Source organism: Aspergillus mulundensis (assembly GCF_003369625.1).
Source record: "Aspergillus mulundensis strain DSM 5745 chromosome Unknown scaffold_5, whole genome shotgun sequence".
NCBI lineage: Eukaryota > Fungi > Ascomycota > Eurotiomycetes > Eurotiales > Aspergillaceae > Aspergillus > Aspergillus mulundensis.
In genome coordinates this window covers 1,649,448-1,668,782 of record NW_020797893.1, presented here as the reverse complement: position 1 = coordinate 1,668,782, position 19,335 = coordinate 1,649,448, and the positions used below count along the sequence as shown (strand labels likewise).

Genomic DNA, 19,335 nt, shown 5'->3' with positions numbered 1-19,335 from the left:
CAGTCATGATACAAGTAATAGTGCTTGTTACATTAACTGGTTTACGTGCGGCGGAAATGATAGAAACGTGTCAACCAACGCAGTCATCTGCACCATCCCAACAACAACAAGCCTACCTGACATCAGTATCTAAACCCCGAATTAACACCCATCAACCTCCCCTGATACCTCTCCATGACTTCGCCAAGCTTAATCATAACGCCCGCCGCCAACGTCCTCACCCTTTCCCGCGGGTCACTCTCGTCCTTCGTTGCCGGCGTCCTATCGAAGACATCCCCAACCCACTCCCTCAACTCCATAACCTGTGTCGCGAACTCAGTAACGAGTCTCTCCTCCCCAGACGTCCCAGACTCAACGTTCATATCAACAACCGCAAGGAGAAGCGATAGGAGCGCGGAGAGGATCGTAGGCTCGGAAGCTAGAGGGCGCGCGTGCAGCGAGAGCAGGAATGTCAGTGTTTGTTGCGTTAGCGTGGGGAGGAAGGGCGTGTGTGGGCCTGATGTGGCGAGGATGATTGTCAGGGTTTGGATGAAGAGGGTTAGCAGGTGGGGGACAAAGAAGGGGTTGTGGGAGGGCGCGGTTGAGCTATAAGGCAAAGTCAATTAGTTAGCTGGAGTTTTTGCATGTGTTTCTGGCGGGTTACTTACGACGTGAACTGCATCATCATGATCTCGAAGCGCCCGGATAGTGGGTAGAAGAAGCCCTCGGCGAGGACCTTGTATAGGTCTTTCACGGTGGATTTCTGGCGGTGCGCCTCGCGCTGCTGGCGTCTTTTCTCGACCTCCATGCGGGATGAGAATGTGCGGACCTTGAGCGCGTTCGGACCAGATAGTGAATCTGCTGCGTCTGCGGCGAGTGGTTGGAGCGAGGCCTGCGCGATTCCTTTTGTTATGCTCGCGATGGGAGACTCGTCGGTGGCGTAGAGCGCTTCGAGATTCGCAGGGAGCCGTTTTGAAGGGAACGATGAGTCAGGTAGGGCCGGGAGACCCATGGCTTTTGCATCGTCCGCCCCGACTCCAGCTACCTCTCGCGCGCTGAGACCTAGGGCAGTAAGAACCGCGGACCGCTGCGTTTGAGACAAGTCGCCGTCGAAGAATACAGCGGCGAACCAGCGGGCCATCTTCAAGGGTTGGGACACGATAAGGGCGATCATGCTCTGCAGACGGAGCTCGTGAAATTTCGGGAATTTGGACTGCTCTTGTAGGCCGACAAGAATGAGGGCTAGCTCCTCTGTGTGTTCGGCGAGTTCTGTACCGAAACCGGTCTTGCGTCTGATCAGCCCTGGGGCTGTTGTAAGGCCTAGTTCATATCGGTCTAGGTTTTCTGTGTCTCGTAGGTAGATTATTAGGTCGCGGATGTACCTGTCAGCGGTTAGTACTTGTTGAGCCTTGCCCATCTAAGCACTCACACTGGGGCTGTTGGTTTATTGCGTTCTATCAGCGTAGGGTCATCGTCCTCGTCGTCCGGATCTTCATCGGGCTTCTCGTAGGGGATCAAATCATCATCCTCATCTTCGTCTTCCTCGTCCGAGTCGTATATCTCTTCGATAGCTACAATTTTCGCCGTGGCTGGACTGGCTTTTGCAATGGGGCGAGAAGCACTGGAAACCCGACTTTTAGTTTCTAGCCCTCTAGGCTCCCTCGATGTATCCCTGAAGGCTTTGAGCGAATCCAGAGACCCAACTCTGTCGTCAGTCTTGACAAGCTTCAAGTACCACGTAGCCTCGTCGCTCTCCATCTCTTCCAGGTCGAATTTCATTGCCTTTCCAGGCTCTTCAATGAGTTGCGAGATTGCGGTGCCGATAATCATTCCCAGGAAGCGGGCTCGTGTGGAAGCGGCTGCTAAACGGTTGGAAACAGCGTTGAGGAAGACGCTCGTACGCCCAATACTCTTCATTTCACCTGGGTCAAGGCGCTGAAGATAACCTGCAGCAAGAAGAATAACCTGGGTGTTTGCTATACGAAGTTAGCGGTCTGCTATTGATAGTAAGAAAACCAGGAGCAAACCTTCTTGGCTCCTCATGGGAGCATGTTGGATGAAGATTTTATCCGCTGACTGCTCGAGACCTTTGACAAGTAGACCTGCTATCAGATCTGTAACTCTCGGATCAGCAACAGCTTTTTGCATGATTCTTTCGTTAGATAGACATTACCTTTCTGGTGAGCTAGATTGACAACTAAGGCCCTCCTTAATGTCACTGTTTGTATGGAGCCCCCATGGCCCTTGGAGAGCCATTCTATGAGTTGGCTTTCTAGATTAGACCGTTTCAATATCAGAGCTGAACACAGAGCAGCGATGCTATCGATGGGTTGGTTCAAGTCCATGTCGTTTTCACTGAAACTCTCCATAGGGAAATGCTTTTTCTCGATATCACGGAGGATGGTATCCAACAAAGTCAGTTGCTCAGTCCACCGAAGATGGTCGAAGAGTGCTGTGTATGGTTCCGAGCGTTTTTGTTCGATGAGGAGTTTAATGTATATTTCTCTCACCAAAGGTTCTAGGGAGTATATTAACATGAGAAACTGACAGATAGTGGTGCATACGTACCGTTGTAACCGAGGCTCAACGCTCTTCCTAAGAGATGAGCAACCGCCTTCCATTGCTCTTCATCACCAGCACCAAGCTTAGAGGCCATATGAGAAATGTTGGCTCCCAGCCATGAGGCATACTGGGAGCCGGTTCCAATCCAAGAAATCTTCATGGGAAGATCAGAGCCCCCAGCTAGTGAGATGGCTTCTGCTGATACCGAGAGAATCCTGCCAGCTGCAAGATGGGAGACTAGCTCTTTCCACGCCACTTGCTTTTGAGTAGCATTGTTGTAGACAGCATCAATATCACCATTTAAACGCCGAACGAAATCGGTAGGTTCCAGTAAAGAGGAGATAACTTCAAGAATGTTCCGAATTCGAAATCCACTCCCCGATGCGTCTGCCTGCTGGGAGGATGCCCGCGACTGAGCTATAAGGGAACGCAGCTGCGTCACCAAGCAGCTTATGCCTGGAACGCTGCTGAGACATCTCAGAAGCGCCGCCCGGAATTTGGCGTTGCCGCTAGCTGAACCTTTAGATCCTACTTTGATGGTATCCCAATGATCGGGAATTGTGATGGTGACAAGAGCATTGAGGAGTTGAGCCGATACTGGGCTTGGGACCCTGATATCAATAGTAGATGTTGGAGTGCTCTTTCTGAACGGATCCAGAACAAAGATAACAGGAGCGAGTTCCTTCTGGTTGGGCTTCGACTTCAGAGTCGCCAGAATATGAGCTGGGGACCAAGAGTCTGTGCTGGACTCAGCGGTTGGCGTACCCTCTTTCGTTTCTAAGCGGGAATCATCGAGTTTCTCCTCTCGGACCGTGAGAGCTGGCGCCTGATCATGGCGTATTGTTTTTATCTCGGTAATTAGCCCCTCCATCTTCAGAGACGCTCATTGTTGGCGTTTTGTATAAGAGAGAGCCGCTGTAAATCGTGTGGTGGAAGAATCTTTATGCGCACAAATACATGGTTAGTCAGCGAGTAGTTGTGCTTGCACACGCAGCAAGATGACGTCGAAGAGAAACAACCTGAGGGATATCGGAGAACATAAACAAACGTCTCAATCCGCATTAAGTCATCCGAGCGATAAAGATGTCCTGAGTTCGGACGGTGTTGTGCTATGGGACAGTTCTACAATTGTCGGCAGACGACGTCGAGGTTTGGTCACGTGAAAGCCGCTTTGTAAGTGGTCCGTCAGTCAACAACGGTCAAGCCAGTTCAACAACCTCGCAGTTCCCAACAGCCTCTAGGTATATCCTTGATAAGGTCGCCTTACTATCTTTATTGAGACGTGACTCAGAGAAAAGGTACAACTGAACTTGGATTCGTGAGGTGGGTCACCTGGCAATCATGGGAGCAGGGGATCAATGGTGAGTCCATCCAGCCACCCTTCTTAGTACCTACTCACACATCGTAGGAAATATCTTTACAGAGTACTATCAAAGTCGGGTCCTTACTCTGACCCGGACTGGGTTCCCGGAGAAGAAACAATAAAGTCTTTGGAGGAATCTAAGATATTGTATGTATCTAACGCTGTCTACCTTGAGCCTGGAGACACTACTAACGGTTCCTAGGGTGATGTAAGTGAGCATTGCTTGATTGCACTTCGACTCAAACCTCTTAACTTTTATCTTTTGTAGTGGAGCTGGAGGGTTGGGATGCGAGATCCTGAAGAACCTCGCCCTGTCGGGCTTCAAGGACATCCACGTTATCGACATGGGTAAGCCCCCAATTTCTGCCGGAAATTGTGGCTAAGTATGAGCAGACACTATTGACATCTCCAACTTGAACCGACAATTCTTGTTTCGCCAGTCTGACATTGGCAAACCCAAAGCAGAGGTTGCCGCCGCATTCGTTGAGAGGCGAGTCAAAGGGGTCAAGATCACACCTTTTGTTGGCAAGATCCAGGACAAAGATGAAGATTACTATATGCAGTTCAAGATTGTTGTTTGCGGTCTTGACAGCATCGAAGCTAGGCGATGGATCAACTCGACATTAGTGGGAATGGTTGATATGGAGAACCCGGAAAGCCTAAAACCTCTCATTGATGGCGGAACAGAAGGTGCGTTTCTTCCAACGTTGCAAAAGAAAGATCTAACGTATCGCAGGATTCAAGGGCCAGGCGCGTGTGATCCTACCTAGCCTCACATCATGCATCGAGTGTCAACTTGATATGCATGCTCCCCGGCCAGCCGTACCGCTCTGCACCATCGCCACCATCCCGCGCCAACCTCAGCACTGCATTGAGTGGGCGCACCAGATTGCGTGGCAAGACAAGCGCAAGGACGACTCGTTCGACAGCGACGACATCGAGCACATCGGTTGGATCTACAATGCCGCGCTTGAAAGAGCCAAAGATTTCAACATCCCCGGAGTGACTTTCCAGATGACGCAAGGCGTGGTGAAGAACATCATCCCAGCTATTGCATCAACAAATGCGGTCATCGCAGCCGCCACGACATCCGAAGCGCTGAAGATCGCAACATCCTGCAACCCCTTCTTAGAGAACTACATGATGTACGCCGGAGAGGAAGGCGTCTACACCTATACGTTCGAAGCGGAGAAGAAGCCGGACTGCCCTGTTTGCGGCAACCTCGCACGCAAGATAACAGTGAACCCCGACGCAACATTGGAGGAGTTCATCGAAACCCTTGGCGAGCGACCCGAGGCGCAGCTGAAGAAGCCGAGTCTGAGAACAGAGGAGAAGACGCTTTACCAGCGCTTTCCGCCTCAACTGGAAGAGCAGACGCGGCCGCACCTGAAGCTGAAGCTTCGCGACCTTGTCACGAGCGGGCAGGAGGTTGCCGTCAGCGACCCGGCGTATACGATTGATTTCCGGTTCCAGCTGATTTTCGGTTGATCGTTCGCGAGGTAGAATGGCGTTACGAGAGAATGATGCTTATGACTAGATATTTGAGAGATTTCTTAACCAGATTTTTCTATATCTTTCACCCTGATCCAGACTCCCAGTCATGTAAAGAAGGTATTGGCCCACTTTTATCGCAAAGGTACAGCAAGCAAGAAATCAACAACCAACGCCGGGTAATGCTTTAAATACTTGAGGAATTTAACTATCGTAGGAGGTCCGTCAGGCCCCTCTTCCACCGGGCACATTTCAGCTTCAGGACCTTGACACTTTCCAGGAACAGGATGTCGCTGTCAAACTGCCCCGTGCTTTCGATGTTGAAGATGAAGTGATCGCGGAACCGGCCCAGCTTAACCTTGCCCTGGAATTCCTCGTGCCTCAAACACTCCCTGCTAACTGTGTCGTTGAAGGCGTCGCGGACAACAGCCTTCAGCTCGCCGCTGTGACCACGGTACTCGGCGTTCTCTCGCTCGTCCTCGGCGGTAATCGACTCAAGACCGATGACTCCCTTAGGGAAGCACTTGGCGAATTTCTTCGCATCTTCTCCGATAATAGGACGCAGAATCTTGATGTCCGGCATCAAACGGTAGGTCGCGGTCGCTACAGGGGAGAACTTGGCGTGGTCTGCTCCAATGCCCTTGATACAGTGCATTTCCATCTCGATCTTCTGACCCGGGCGAAGCTTAGCAACGAGGATGTCGGGGTGAACCGCCCGAATGGCGCCTTCGTCGCTGAAGAACTGTTCCTGGCGACCAACGGGGTGGAAGACGATGTCCTTGGCGTAGATGTGAGCGTTCTTGTACAGCTTGCGGGGGTCTGTTTCGTCGCGCGCCGCATTCGGGTTCTTCGTGCACTCGACATCGAGGCGCAGAACGACGGTGTTGTAGTCTGCCAGTTCGCTTGCGCTGCCGGGCTCGTCTTCACTTCCCTTGTTGTACCATTGCATCCAGTTGAGGCCCTCGACTGAGCCCTGGAGGGGGATGAGACCTAATCGTTGCGCGAGCACCTCATCTTGGATGACGGAGGTGTTGTTGTGAACGTAGACCCATTCGATAGCGAGGGTAGGCACTTCGGCCATAACGATGCGGCGGAATGCGTTCGCGATCGAGGCATCAAGGCCGATCAGGGAAAAGGAAGCCTCGAACTGCTTGTTCTGGTGGAATTCGACCCGGAAGCCCTGGAGGAGATTAGAATGAGGATGCTAATGGAGAGGCGACAAAGCATACATCTCGGAATCTATCGACAGACCATTCGTGTGACTCGCCGGGCCAGTGACCTGGGAAATCTGTGGAGGGGATGTTGGTGACCGTTTCTGCATTGACATCGATCATCTGGGAGTCGTTAGCTGATAATTAAGACGCTGGGAAAGGGAAGCATACACGTCTGCGTTCAAGCTCTTCGTGCGATGGGACTAGGGGAGCCATCTTGATTATGAATGCCCGCTCTGGACTATAGAACGAAGAAATCAAAAAGTTCTTGAGAGAGACCGGCAATATTTTTGCGGGCTGCGGGCGGAGAAGACCGGCCACTATACTGTACAGCACTAAACTCTTTTTACTGGCTAGAGACTTGGCGCGGGTCGAAGTCGCTGCTGGCGGTGTCCTTAGCTTTGGGGCAGAATAGACGGTCGCTGGAGACCAACCAGAGGCGGGCTGATGACCAGCTCCTCCACCACGTGACCGGCCAAATTGCATCTCATCGCAACCTCCCGAGCGTCACCCCGACAGCGAACCCTTCCGACGAAGCCCCCCACCAATTGCGTCCGGACTGAGGACAGTCAGCCTCTCCTCTCAACTCTCCCACTCACGCCGCCCGAATGGCTGCCTCCTTTGCTCGCCTGGCGGGCAATGCCCCCAAAAAGCTGTGCCTCCGCCCCTCCGGCTTTGCTCGCAGCACCCTTGCTCCCAGATCACGGTCGATTGCGACGTCAGTGCCTCGCCGAGCCGCCGAGCCTACCAGCTACCAGGCCACTCGACTGATTCCGACCGACCCGAGCTTCTCACATTTCGCCAACAAGGACTCTGAAGTACCGGAGCTCCCCGCTGGTCTGGAGTCCGAGGCTGAGGGCGTCGGCCGCAAAATTCGCCATTACACCGTCAACTTTGGTCCTCAACATCCTGCCGCTCACGGTGTGCTTCGATTGATTCTGGAAATCAATGGCGAGGAAATCGTCCGCGCCGATCCCCACGTCGGATTGCTGCACCGTGGTACCGAGAAGTTGATTGAATACAAGTCATATATGCAGGCGCTGCCTTACTTTGACCGTCTGGATTATGTCTCTATGATGACGAACGAGCAATGTTTCTCGCTGGCTGTCGAGAAGCTCCTAAACGTCGACATCCCCATTCGGGCCAAGTACATCCGTACACTGTTTGGAGAGATCACCCGTATCCTGAACCACCTCATGTCCGTTCTTTCACACGCTATGGATGTTGGTGCTTTGACGCCATTCTTGTGGGGTTTCGAAGAGCGTGAGAAACTTATGGTACGGTGTTTAATCAGCATGACTCCGATGTGATTGCAGCTTGCTGATATGCTTTGCTGATAGGAATTTTACGAGCGAGTATCCGGTGCCCGTCTCCACGCCGCCTACGTCCGTCCCGGTGGTGTCTCCCAGGATCTTCCCCTCGGCCTCCTCGACGACATCTACCAGTGGGCCACTCAGTTCGGTGACCGTATCGACGAAACCGAGGAACTCCTCACAGACAACCGTATCTGGAAGGCCAGAACCCAGGGCGTCGGTGTTGTCAGCGCCGCCGATGCGCTCAACATGAGTTTCACTGGTGTCATGCTCCGTGGTTCCGGTGTCCCATGGGATATCCGCAAGTCCCAGCCCTACGATGCCTACGACCAGGTCGAGTTTGACGTCCCCGTCGGTGTCAACGGTGACTGCTACGACCGTTATCTCTGCCGCATGGAGGAGTTCCGCCAGTCCCTCCGCATCATCCACCAGTGCCTCAACCAGATGCCCGCTGGTCCCGTCCGCGTCGAGGACTACAAGATCATGCCCCCTCCCCGTGCCGCCATGAAGGAGAATATGGAGGCCCTCATCCACCACTTCCTCCTCTTCACCAAGGGTTACGCCGTTCCCCCCGGAGAGACCTACTCCGCCATCGAGGCCCCCAAGGGTGAGATGGGTGTGTTCTTGGTCTCCGACGGTAGCGAACGACCCTACCGCTGCAAGATCCGCGCTCCCGGATTTGCCCACTTGGGTGGTTTCGATCAGATCTCTCGCGGCCATCTTCTGGCAGATGCTGTCGCTATCATTGGTGAGTAACTAATATCTAGATATTCTCAGACCCTATCACTGATGATCATCTAGGTACCATGGATCTCGTGTTCGGTGAAGTCGACCGGTAAAGTCATACATGGATAGTCGTTTCTATCTTCTGTACAAAATGCAAGTCCTCATAAACAATGAAACAAAAGGTCTAGAGTCCATTGATTACTCCACCGCTACCCGGTGGACGATAGCGGATAGCGAACATGTGGGGGTTATGATAGATGTGGGAGAGATCCAAGCACCGTCTGTACCAGTTCATTTTATGGCGTTGAGATTTCATTTATTAGTATATGTTTCTTTTGTTTCCGTCCTGCGATCGAACACCCTCTTATTTCCTTTTCCTTCCCCTGTGTATAGTGAACACCGACTGAATTTCGGATTGGATATCTCTAGTAGTATGTAAACGGTAGCTGGAACCGTATGCTAATCTGGAAACGCCTGTCGTAGTGCCATCGTTAAAATCATGGATGGATATCAGACGCCCTTCATCAACCGTGTTGTGCCTAGTCGTAGCCCCGTGCACATGGTCGGTAGTGCCTGCAACAGCATATAGACCAGCCATGTTCAGACGAGAAGATCGAGAAGCTAGTGGGGTTACCGAAGAAGCAGGGACCCAAGCAGAAGAATGGCGATTTAGAAACAAAAGTAGCGAAAGCATGCGCCCGAACCCATGCAAAGCAAAAAAACAAACCACCCCATGCCAAATGCCAGAAACCAAAACCACCCGTGGCCCGCATCATGCTCATGCGCCCATTCCCCATCTCCGCCAAGCTCTAAACGTTATCGTCATCATACATGAAATTGATATCCCGCGGTCGACGCCGATTATACGACACGAACTCGCTATCGCCAGGTGGTCTTTCGTTGCGCGAGTTCGCCGTGAGCATGCTTTGTATGCTCATGCAGACGCTTTCGACCGTCTGCACGGGCGACCATCCAGCGGAACTGAGGAGATCCAGGCAGATGATGCCGTTGCTGTAAATGTGCGGGTGGATTGGGATTGGGCGTTTCGTGTTAGGGTTTGGTGTTGAGTTCGGCGGTTGTTGCGAGGTAGGTGGTTGTGTGGGGGCTGTTGATGGTGGGGCTGGACGATTGGGTTGCGATTGCGGTTGTGATTGTAACTCTGTTATAAATTGAACTTCAGGTGGTTCTAGATAGGGTCATATATGTCAGCAACATGCACCAGGAATTGTATGATCGGCAAAGGCCGCGACAGCCGGAGAGAGGAGAGGCAATGATGAAGGAACGGAATCTATACCAATAGGATACTTCGAGCTAAACGTAAAGCGCAGCCTGTACGTCTCGCCCAGGTAGAGCGGGTTGTTGTCTAGCACTTGGATGTCCATTTCCCACTGCTGCAGGTCGTCGGCTTTGTGTAGCGTGATCCCGGGCGGGAGCTGTTCTTTGATCTGGAAGGTATTAGCCAGTGTACTGGTTGAGGAGGTTGGTTGGCGTCTTTGGTGGTAAAAGAGAAACCGTAGGTAGATATCGTACCTTGATGAGCTCCTTAGGGGCATCATTAGCATGCGAACAGGATAGCAGACACATCGACAGCTTTCGGATAAGGCGGGGTAAAGGTCCGTACCTTGCTCAGTCGCTTACTTGCAAACATCCCGGGCTTGCGCCTTCAGCCAGGCGTCGGAACTGAAAAGCTCGATTCTGGTTACTATTTGGGCGGTGGTCGGAGTCTGCGGAGGAAGAAAGTTGCCCGGACAGCGGGCAAAATGCAGGTGATGACGTCTAGTACCGCAAGTGATGCGAGGTGATCGGCAACGAGCGTGCTCCGAGTAGTTTGTAGACGCAGAGAACGGGAGTGACTAGAAAAGGTGTCTAATTTAGCGATAAATGAATGTACACGGCGTAAGAGGAAATAGAGGTCGGGTGGGGTGGAGGTGAGGCTGTGAGGCAGCGGGAGCCGTTGATCAGGTCACCTGGAGTTCCCACCCGTCTGATTGGCCCCACGTGATGGGCTTGTATACACAGCTGGACAACAACAAAGTAGGTATCTTTATTCCTCTCAGAAGCTGAAACTAAGAATGGCAGGAACTGAGAACTTGCTGATACACTGCTACCCATCATATTTTCCTGTAGATGCATACAGGCCCCCACCAAGTTGATTCCGAACACCAACACAAGCACCCAAGGAAGCTACCTGGGAGTAACTGCATTCCACCTGTTTCTGGAATGATCATCCAGGTTAAGGGACGCCAGCAGAAGGACTGGTAGACTAGACTATAGTGAAAGATCCAGCATGGCTGTGTTGGGTGGATAAGAGAACCAGATCAGCCATGATCAACACCAGGACTGTGGCAGAATTAGGCCCATGATCATAGCTGATTCTTCCAAGCACATAACATGTTTGAGAGCACTAGCAAGGCGCCACCAAGGCATCCCGAGGGTGCCTGGTTCCTGGCAGAAACCAAGTGGTGGGGGCTTTTCCAAAGTGAATCGTTTTTCACCACCAACCCTGCTGGCCTCCCTCTCCCTCTCCCTCTTCATAAATCACCACCACCTCGGATTTCGCCACACTTCTCCAACCACCACAGCCCCAAGCCTTACTCCCACTCTTTCTGAATCCCGTCCAATACCTTACCACTTCTTTATTATTTTCTTGCCCATATTAATTCAGCAAGACCAGAAAACCTGCTGTTCCATAACAGCATTCTACATGGTAACACAATGACTGCCCAAACATGCTGACTTCAAGTCTAACAGTATTCACTTGTTGCAGCACATAGAACCATACAAGGGATATCTGTTCACAGTCTGCTCGTGTTCACTGTCGCAAGAAGGTCTTATAGTCCGCGATGGCCATGACTCTGTCTCTGCAAGCATTGCAGCCAAAAAGGGCACGATCCAATCTGTCCACGAGCCAGGTGCAACAAGGACTCACAAACACACGCTTTTGCTCAGCTGCCATAGTCGCCACAGAAGACATCCAAACCAGGGCCATGGAGCAGTTTTCAGGAGGGTTTCCCAAGCCTGCGGCCATCTGCAACCGGAGACAGGAACCTATTCTCTGCGAGGCAGTTTGAGTGACAAATGATCCCGTGAAGCCATGGGATATTACTAACCTCTCTATCCAGAACCCATTCACTGTCTGGCCCGAGGTCAAGTTTCTGCCAATTGTCCCAACCTTGACTACCTTCCTGGAGAAACTTGCCGACCAGCACAGGTGAGACCTCGAGCATATCACACGAACTCTCTCAGCCCCCTGCAAATCAATCAGTTTGGCTGACTGGTTATTTGATGCCACAGATTTCATGATAAGAGATCGATGCAGACGCTCCCTCGATATTTCAGAGAGAGCAGTTCAATCACCCAACCAGCACAAGCACGACTTCAGGCATATTTCACTTACTTTCTCTCACCCCCTGCAAATCAACCAGTTTGGTTGACCTCCTAATTGATGAGACAGGTTCTATTCTAGGAAATCGACGCCGACGCTTCATGGATACTCCAAGGGACGCAGTTCGCGCACCCAACCAGCACAGTCTCAGCCCCTGCAGATCAACGGTGTTGCTGAATCCCTAGTTGATGCCACAAGTTCTATTCTAGGAGATTGACGCCGCCCCTTCATCAATACTCCAACGAACGCAGGTCGCGCCACCCGGAGACTCGAGGTTCCTGGCGAGCGGAAGATACATATTCTTGACGACGCTTACCGACCAACGAAGTAACAAGACACGCAGCAACTGACTACGACGACGCGGAGCCTTCTAGCATTGAAGTGCCATGCCCAACTCAACAAGAATCAGGAAACACCGAGCCTTGCCCTGCTGTCTGGTTCCAAAAACAGCCCGACATCATTACCACCGCGATCCGACACGTGGAAAGCAGGAGTTGAGGAGCATTGCGACACGCCCTGGCTGCCAGACCTAGCTGGGCACGGGATTCGATCTTGTTGTTCGTCCGAATGGACTCATTTGCTTCTCAACACGATGTGCATACAAGACATGGTCAGAGGAGCTCCACATCCAAATATGCATTTGGAAACACTCATTTCACAGTGAGCACCCTGGGACAGCGTTATGTGAAATCCAAGTCATAATTCTCACGCCAACAATTTCACGTGGCAAGATGACCGAGTGGTTAAGGTGGTACGTTCAAGCTATACTTGTAACTTGTCTGATTACAATCAGATCCGTACTGTCGCAAGACGCGTGGGTTCGAATCCCACTCTTGTCATGATTTTTTTTTTACGCAATGACACATGGATCATTGGAATGGCCATGTAAAGTCAATAGCTTGGCACAACCCAATTTTACCTATCCTGTCAAGATTGCTAATTGATGCATAGACGTACTATTGAGAAAAATGGCACCCTGTACCCGATAGACCTGCGTAAAGCCCAAAAACTACACAATAGAAACATCTGTCATTGGAAAAAAGTAAAGGGGAATCACTTGAACAAAAGAAGAACCCACACAATTGAAGGTATTTGATGATTCAGATGTCGACAAGATGGGAAAGAGAAAACCACATATATTATACTCAACCAATGCCGCCCAATACGTTCAGAGGAATCGGAACTATGACTGGGCTCGCTCGCGAGCCTGGCGCTCGACCTTTTCACGTTCTTCGTTCTCCTTCATCTCGCGTACCTTGGCGAGGACGACCTCGCGGAAGATGGCACCTCGCGCGATCTTGCTCAAGCTGCGCTTCTTGGTGCCGCCTGCTTCTTCATCGGCGGATGAAGCAGGGGGTGTATTGCCGCTTTCCGATGAGAGAGCGGGGAAGGGTGACAGACCGGGCTTGCCGGATTCTTCTGAGGGTTGTACATCGACGGCACTGGGGATATCTTCCTCGTCTTCCTCCTGCATCTTGAGTGCTTCGATGCGGTTGGCGAGTTTGATGATCTCAATGCCGCGCTTGAGGCGAGAGCGAGCAATGTATGCACGGATTTCGGGAAGCAAGTCGCGGTCGCTGGCGGATTCTCCCTTCAACCAGGGGTGCTTCAGGGCTTCGTCGGATGTGGGCCGCTTGGACGGGTCGACCTGGAGGAGGCTGAGGATGAAGTCCTTGGCGTCTTTTGAGACGTCCTTCCAGTAGCGCTCGTGGAAGATAACGCGGCCGGATCGGCACTCTTCGATGAGGTCGGTTAGGTTCTCGGATCGGAAGGGCGAGTATCCGCAGAGCAGAGTGTAGGTGATGACGCCCAGAGACCAGACGTCGACGGCTTTGCCGTGCCCTTGCTTGAGCATGACCTCGGGGGCAGCATAACCGAATGATCCCGCCATGCTGGTCAGGACCTCGGCTGGGTTATCCAACATCTTCGCGATACCGAAATCGGCGAGGACTAGTTGCGAGTCGATTTCACGAGTAAGGTAGAGGAGGTTTTCAGGTTTCAGGTCTGGTAGACGCTTATTAGCACCCTTTGATCGAGAGCAAGTTTACGACGGAGACAAACCTCGGTGGACGATATTCCGTTGATGCAGGTAGTTGACGGCGTCAAGGACTTGGCGGATTGTTTGCGAAGCATCCTTCTCTGTGAACTTGCCGTACTCGCAGATTCTGTCAAACAGTTCACCACCAGTGGCCAATTGAGTGACGATGTAGAATTTGTCCTAAGGCCATTAACGCCAGTCCCCTCCGCAAGTGTTCACCCCAAGTACTCACCTTGGACTCAAACCAATCAACAAAGTGAACGATGTGAGGGTGGTTCAATTTCTGCAGCAGGTCCAACTCGTCATAGACCATGCGCTCGTTGCCCCGGACATTCCGCTTCAAGATAATCTTAACTGCAACCTTTCCCGATGAACAATCTGCTTCGCGGACAATACCATATGTTCCGGCACCGAGGGTTCTTCCAAAGCGATACAGCGACCTGCAAGAGCACAGTGGTTAATACTTGGCGAGAAGTCAGACGACGGGACAGGCGTACTTTTTCTCGTAGCTCTCGGGCTGTCCCGACAGCTTACTGAACATACTTGCAACTGTGATAACCTTTGGTTAGCGAGACCGCTGAAGTGCACAAATAACCAAATGACAAGAACGAGGAGTTATGAGCGACGGCTGCTATGATGACAAGGGAGAGAAGGCTCAAACGAAGATATTCAAGCTGGCGGCTCTACCCCATATACCTCACGGGCTGTATTTCGGCGAGGCTGACTGCGGCTGAACTGCAAGGGCGCGGGGCAGAATGCGTAGGACCAGGCTATCGGAGATATTGAAGGCATTGGGCTGAGATAGAACCGAGTCGCCGAGCTCCAATGAATAACAAGCAAACGTTACACTTACAACTCATGGTGACGGTGTCGGTGGTCGTCAACGGAGGGTGATGCTGACAGCGGGGTCCGGACTTGAGGCTAAAGGACAACCCCGCACGTAGGAAGAGGATGAGAAGCGAGCGAAGGGGAACGCAATCAGAGTCTCGCGTCTAAATTCACTGATAAGATTGAGCGAAGTCAGTACCGCAATCGGTCAATATTATCTCGCAGCGTCGCGGCTTGGGATTTCGGAGTCGCTCTGTGGTGAGGGTCAGGGGAAGCGGGGGAATAATTCTCGTGATCGCAGAATTCCTGGGACGGCCCAGCGATGCAGCAGCAGCAGGTATAAGAAGCCCCTCACCCGAGCACTTCTCTTTGGAAAAAGAAATCAAGCAGGCACTTACCGATTCTGCCTTCCAGCAACAGACGAGTGATGATTGGCAAAGAAAGATAGGAGAGGGAGAATTAATGAAGAGAGAGCTGGAGTTGGTGCCTGAGAGCTGAAGCACAGTCTGGCCTGGCCCGTCCAGCCCCAGCACAGCCACCGATCAGAGCGTTGAGTGGAGCGAGCGCGCGTTTCGATTCCATTTTTAGTCTGGCTGGACGCTTTGGATTTCAGCCCTGGCCTTCGTCCTTATCGCCCTCATCTGGATGAGGCAGACGCAGGGGCTCGCAATTTCCGCTCCTTCAGCCCTGTGGGACGTGTCCCTGGTCTATCTACACCAGTGGCTTTCGCAGAATCCTGCATCCATGCAGTCTACTGTCTACATGTTTACCGCACGTTGACAGCTCAACCTCAACTTTCAAGGGCAAAGAAAATACGAGGAGATTCATATATATTAGGGCCACACTATATTTAGGCAGCCCGAACACTCATCGCGCTATTGAATCACCCGCCGAAGGCTTGAAGCGTATACCCACTCACAACCACCTCGGCTGAATCAATTGGGCATCAAATGCGGGTACCACGCTTGGAGAGGTTCACTAAACCTTCAAGCAAGGCTTAGAAACAGATTAATAAGCCATCTTGGCAAGGCTTAAAATTTTTACTTTAAATTTTTAAACCTTAGTACTACTTAATATTATAAAGTATTAAATTCTTAAGCCTTGGTCCTAATACTAATACTTTATTTATATTTAAACCTTATATATACCCTTTATTTAACTTATCCTAAGATAACTAACTTTAAATACTAAGATTAAATTACCTATATTTTTAATAATATACTTATTATTAAGGTAATATAATAATACTTAACATATTTAATATATATACTAAGACTATATATAAAACTAAAAAATATATAAAAAAATAATACCCCCTAAGCTAAATTTTAATATATTTAATATTAAAAACTCTCCCCCTAAGCCTAAGCCTAAATTAAAAACTAATATTATTAAGCTAGACTTTAGCAAGATTTTACTTTTTATAGGCTTATTATATAAGAAAGTCTAGAAGTTTAGCCTTATAATATTTAGTAATAATAAATTTAAAATTATTATTAATAAAATTTAAAAATATTTATTAATACCTTTATACCCTATTATAAAGAATTTAAAAAGCCTTGTAAATTTAGGAATTTTTTATTTTATTTATTATTTAAACTTAATTACTAAGGCCTTAACTATAAGTTATTTTAATAATATAATTATATAAGTAATATTATAAGTATATATAGTCCTAATATAATATATATACTTAATATATACTTTATAAATATAGTTTTATAAGTTAGGTTTAGATTAAGCAAAGCTTTAAAATATACTACTATTAACTTAATTTAATAATAAATAGGAATATAGTAAGGTTTAGTATTATATATATATATATACTAGGCTAAAGTATTACCTATAAATTAATTAAGCTTTTTTTAATTTTCTTAGCCTTAAAGATACTAGCATCCCATGTTTTAATTATAATTAGGTTAATTTTTACTTTTTTTAATACCTTTGGGCATGCTAAAAAACCTAATATTAAAACCTTAAGCCTATAAATATTTTAAAAAAAAAATTAAGTAGTTTTACCTTGGGTTTTTTTATAACTAGTAAATAAAAAGTAAAAAAAAAAATAACTAGAGTGCGCCATATACCTATAAGGGGTATTTTATATATAAATTTAAAGTTTTATTATTATTTAAGCGTAATAAGGTATATATTTTTTATTATTTTTATATTTATTTTATATATACTAATTATTAATATAGGCTAAGTTTATTAAATACCTAAAAAACTTTAATTTTAAGACCTGGTATATGGCCTAACTATTTAAAAGTCTTACCTATACTATTAATAAGCTATACCTGTAGTATTTTCTTAAAATAAAATATAAAATTATAATACCTCCAGGTAAATATGTTTTTATTATTATAAATATTATATAGGTTACCTATTATGGTAAGTTATTCCTATCTTTTTATTATTATTTACTAATTTTTTTATAAATTAGGCTTATATAAAGCATGGCTTTACTAAGCTTGTATATATAAAGTATAATACCTAGTTTAATTTATTTATACTAAAAATATATAAATAATATTTATATATATTACTAGTAACCCGTGGCTATTATATATATCCACCTTTACCCTTGTATTTTATACCCCAGGATATTACTAATTAATATATTAAAGTATTTTAAAAGTATAATATTCTTATTTTTACTACAAGTATATACCTATATTATTTATGCTATATATATACCAGGCATTTACTTATAATATAATTACCTAAAGTAGTTTTTAGTTTCACCTAATTAAATTAATATCTAAAAATAATTTAGGTTCTTTATTTTTTATACCTTATATAAAAGCTTAAATATTAAAAACAAGCTTACAAGCTTAATCTGGAAAAAGCGCCTTTTATAATATAAAAAGGGCATAAATATTACTAGTATTTTTTATAAATTTAGATTTAATAAAAAGTAGCCACATGGGCAATAAATTTAAAAGGTTTTTTTTTTAAAAAAGACTATAAGTATTATATTATTTTATGCTATATAAATACACAGGCAAATACTTTTTAATAAATATAGTTTATTTAAGTAAATCTTTTTTTTAAAATAATTCAAGGCAAGACTAATATTTTTAGTATTATAAAATAAAATAAAAAATATTAATATAAGTTAGCCTAGTGCTTTACTTATACTAGGTATATATTAATTTTATAGGTATTTAAATATATATATATGCCTTTATTAACCTTAAGATTTAAAAAATATATTATACTATATTTTACAAGATTTTTAAAATACTTGCCCAGGTTAGTTAATAAAATATATACTTTATTTATATTTATAAAACTAAGCATGGGATTTATATAATTATTACTAATATATATATAAAGCAGGGTCCAGGGCTTGGTAATTACTTATTTAAAATTAATTTATTAATAAGCTAAAATAAGTATTTTTTATATTTATTAGTTTTTTACTAGGTTCACGTGAAATAAAACTTTTATAAAAAATTTAAAAATTATCCTGCCAAGCAGGCTATTTATAAGTTATAAAATTCCTTTTTTAAAAAGAAATTACTTAACAAGGTAAAAAGTATTAAAAACCTTTAGCTTAATAATAAGCTAAAATAATAGCTAAATTATAAAATTTACAAGCCCTAAATTCTTGGTGTATTATATCCTAGCTAGTTTAAAATAAATTATAAATAATAATAGCTTGTAAGCAAGTATATAAATATTAATAAAAGTTTTTATTTTATAAATAATAATACTACTAGTTAAAAGCTTTTTTTACTTAGTAAAATTTTATAGTTTATACCTTTTTTACATATGCTTAGCACAAGGCTAATATATATCTAGTTTTTAAAAGGTAACTAAGAAGCTTTTTACCTGGCTTAAATATTAAAAGTAAATAGGTATAGGCTCTTAGTAGTAGTTAAAAAACCTAGTACCTTAATAAGCTAAAAATATAAAATAATAAGTAGCTTAAAATTAAAAGTTAGCTATAAACTAGTAAAAAAATCCAAAAATTTTATATAATTTTTATAATTTTTTTAACTTAGTTTATATTATACCGCCCCTAGCTAATAACTTTAATAAAATAGTATTTATAATAAGTGCTAATACTTTTACTTTGCATATACATGGTATAAGGTCTATATTTATTATATTTAATATTTTTTTATTTATAGCTAAAGGCACACCTAGCCCTAGCTAGCTATTACTCTTACTAAATATTAAATAGCATGCATATTAGGAATCTATAAGCACTATATTTAATAAGGCCTTAAAAGCTTAACAGCGTGCTAAAAAATTATAGTAAAATAATAATAAAAAGGCAGCAAAGCTAGCGTTTTTACTTAAATAAAAAAGGTAAAGGGATTTAAATAAAACATTAATAAAGGCAAGATTAGAAATAAATAATTAATTTTTTTAAAATACCTTTTTTAATATAAAATTAAATTATAAAAATTAAAAAATATAAAGTTATATAA

The 19,335-nt window shown here is 46.1% G+C and overlaps 6 protein-coding genes across 6 annotated transcripts; 2 read left to right on the top strand and 4 right to left on the bottom strand.

Annotated features, from left to right (window-relative positions):
• Positions 1–363: 363 nt before the first annotated feature.
• DSM5745_05846 (telomere length regulation TEL2 family protein) lies at positions 364–3,412 on the bottom strand (the record flags this gene model as incomplete). The annotated part of the gene is made up of 7 exons (XM_026747862.1): positions 364–585; positions 648–846; positions 909–1,361; positions 1,409–1,955; positions 2,007–2,093; positions 2,153–2,497; positions 2,548–3,412. The coding sequence occupies 7 exons, from the start codon at positions 3,410–3,412 to the stop codon at positions 364–366; spliced, it is 2,718 nt and encodes a 905-aa protein (XP_026603694.1).
• Positions 3,413–3,882: 470 nt separating this feature from the next.
• Positions 3,883–5,392, top strand: DSM5745_05845 (NEDD8-activating protein UBA3; the record flags this gene model as incomplete). Its single annotated transcript, XM_026747861.1, has 6 exons — positions 3,883–3,902; positions 3,950–4,051; positions 4,107–4,112; positions 4,173–4,252; positions 4,298–4,594; positions 4,641–5,392. The coding sequence occupies 6 exons, from the start codon at positions 3,883–3,885 to the stop codon at positions 5,390–5,392; spliced, it is 1,257 nt and encodes a 418-aa protein (XP_026603693.1).
• Positions 5,393–5,603: 211 nt separating this feature from the next.
• DSM5745_05844 (DNA-directed RNA polymerase core subunit RPC40) lies at positions 5,604–6,822 on the bottom strand (the record flags this gene model as incomplete). Its single annotated transcript, XM_026747860.1, has 3 exons — positions 5,604–6,575; positions 6,625–6,729; positions 6,778–6,822. The coding sequence occupies 3 exons, from the start codon at positions 6,820–6,822 to the stop codon at positions 5,604–5,606; spliced, it is 1,122 nt and encodes a 373-aa protein (XP_026603692.1).
• A 392-nt stretch (positions 6,823–7,214) lies between these two features.
• On the top strand, positions 7,215–8,758 carry DSM5745_05843 (NADH-quinone oxidoreductase subunit D; the record flags this gene model as incomplete). Its single annotated transcript, XM_026747859.1, has 3 exons — positions 7,215–7,883; positions 7,947–8,667; positions 8,721–8,758. 3 exons carry the CDS (start codon positions 7,215–7,217, stop codon positions 8,756–8,758), a joined length of 1,428 nt encoding a protein of 475 aa, XP_026603691.1.
• A 696-nt stretch (positions 8,759–9,454) lies between these two features.
• On the bottom strand, positions 9,455–10,229 carry DSM5745_05842 (uncharacterized protein; the record flags this gene model as incomplete). Its single annotated transcript, XM_026747858.1, has 3 exons — positions 9,455–9,831; positions 9,940–10,090; positions 10,176–10,229. 3 exons carry the CDS (start codon positions 10,227–10,229, stop codon positions 9,455–9,457), a joined length of 582 nt encoding a protein of 193 aa, XP_026603690.1.
• Positions 10,230–13,213: 2,984 nt separating this feature from the next.
• Positions 13,214–14,609, bottom strand: DSM5745_05841 (serine/threonine-protein kinase; the record flags this gene model as incomplete). The annotated part of the gene is made up of 4 exons (XM_026747857.1): positions 13,214–14,034; positions 14,092–14,248; positions 14,301–14,508; positions 14,566–14,609. 4 exons carry the CDS (start codon positions 14,607–14,609, stop codon positions 13,214–13,216), a joined length of 1,230 nt encoding a protein of 409 aa, XP_026603689.1.
• Between the last annotated feature and the right edge of the window lie 4,726 nt (positions 14,610–19,335).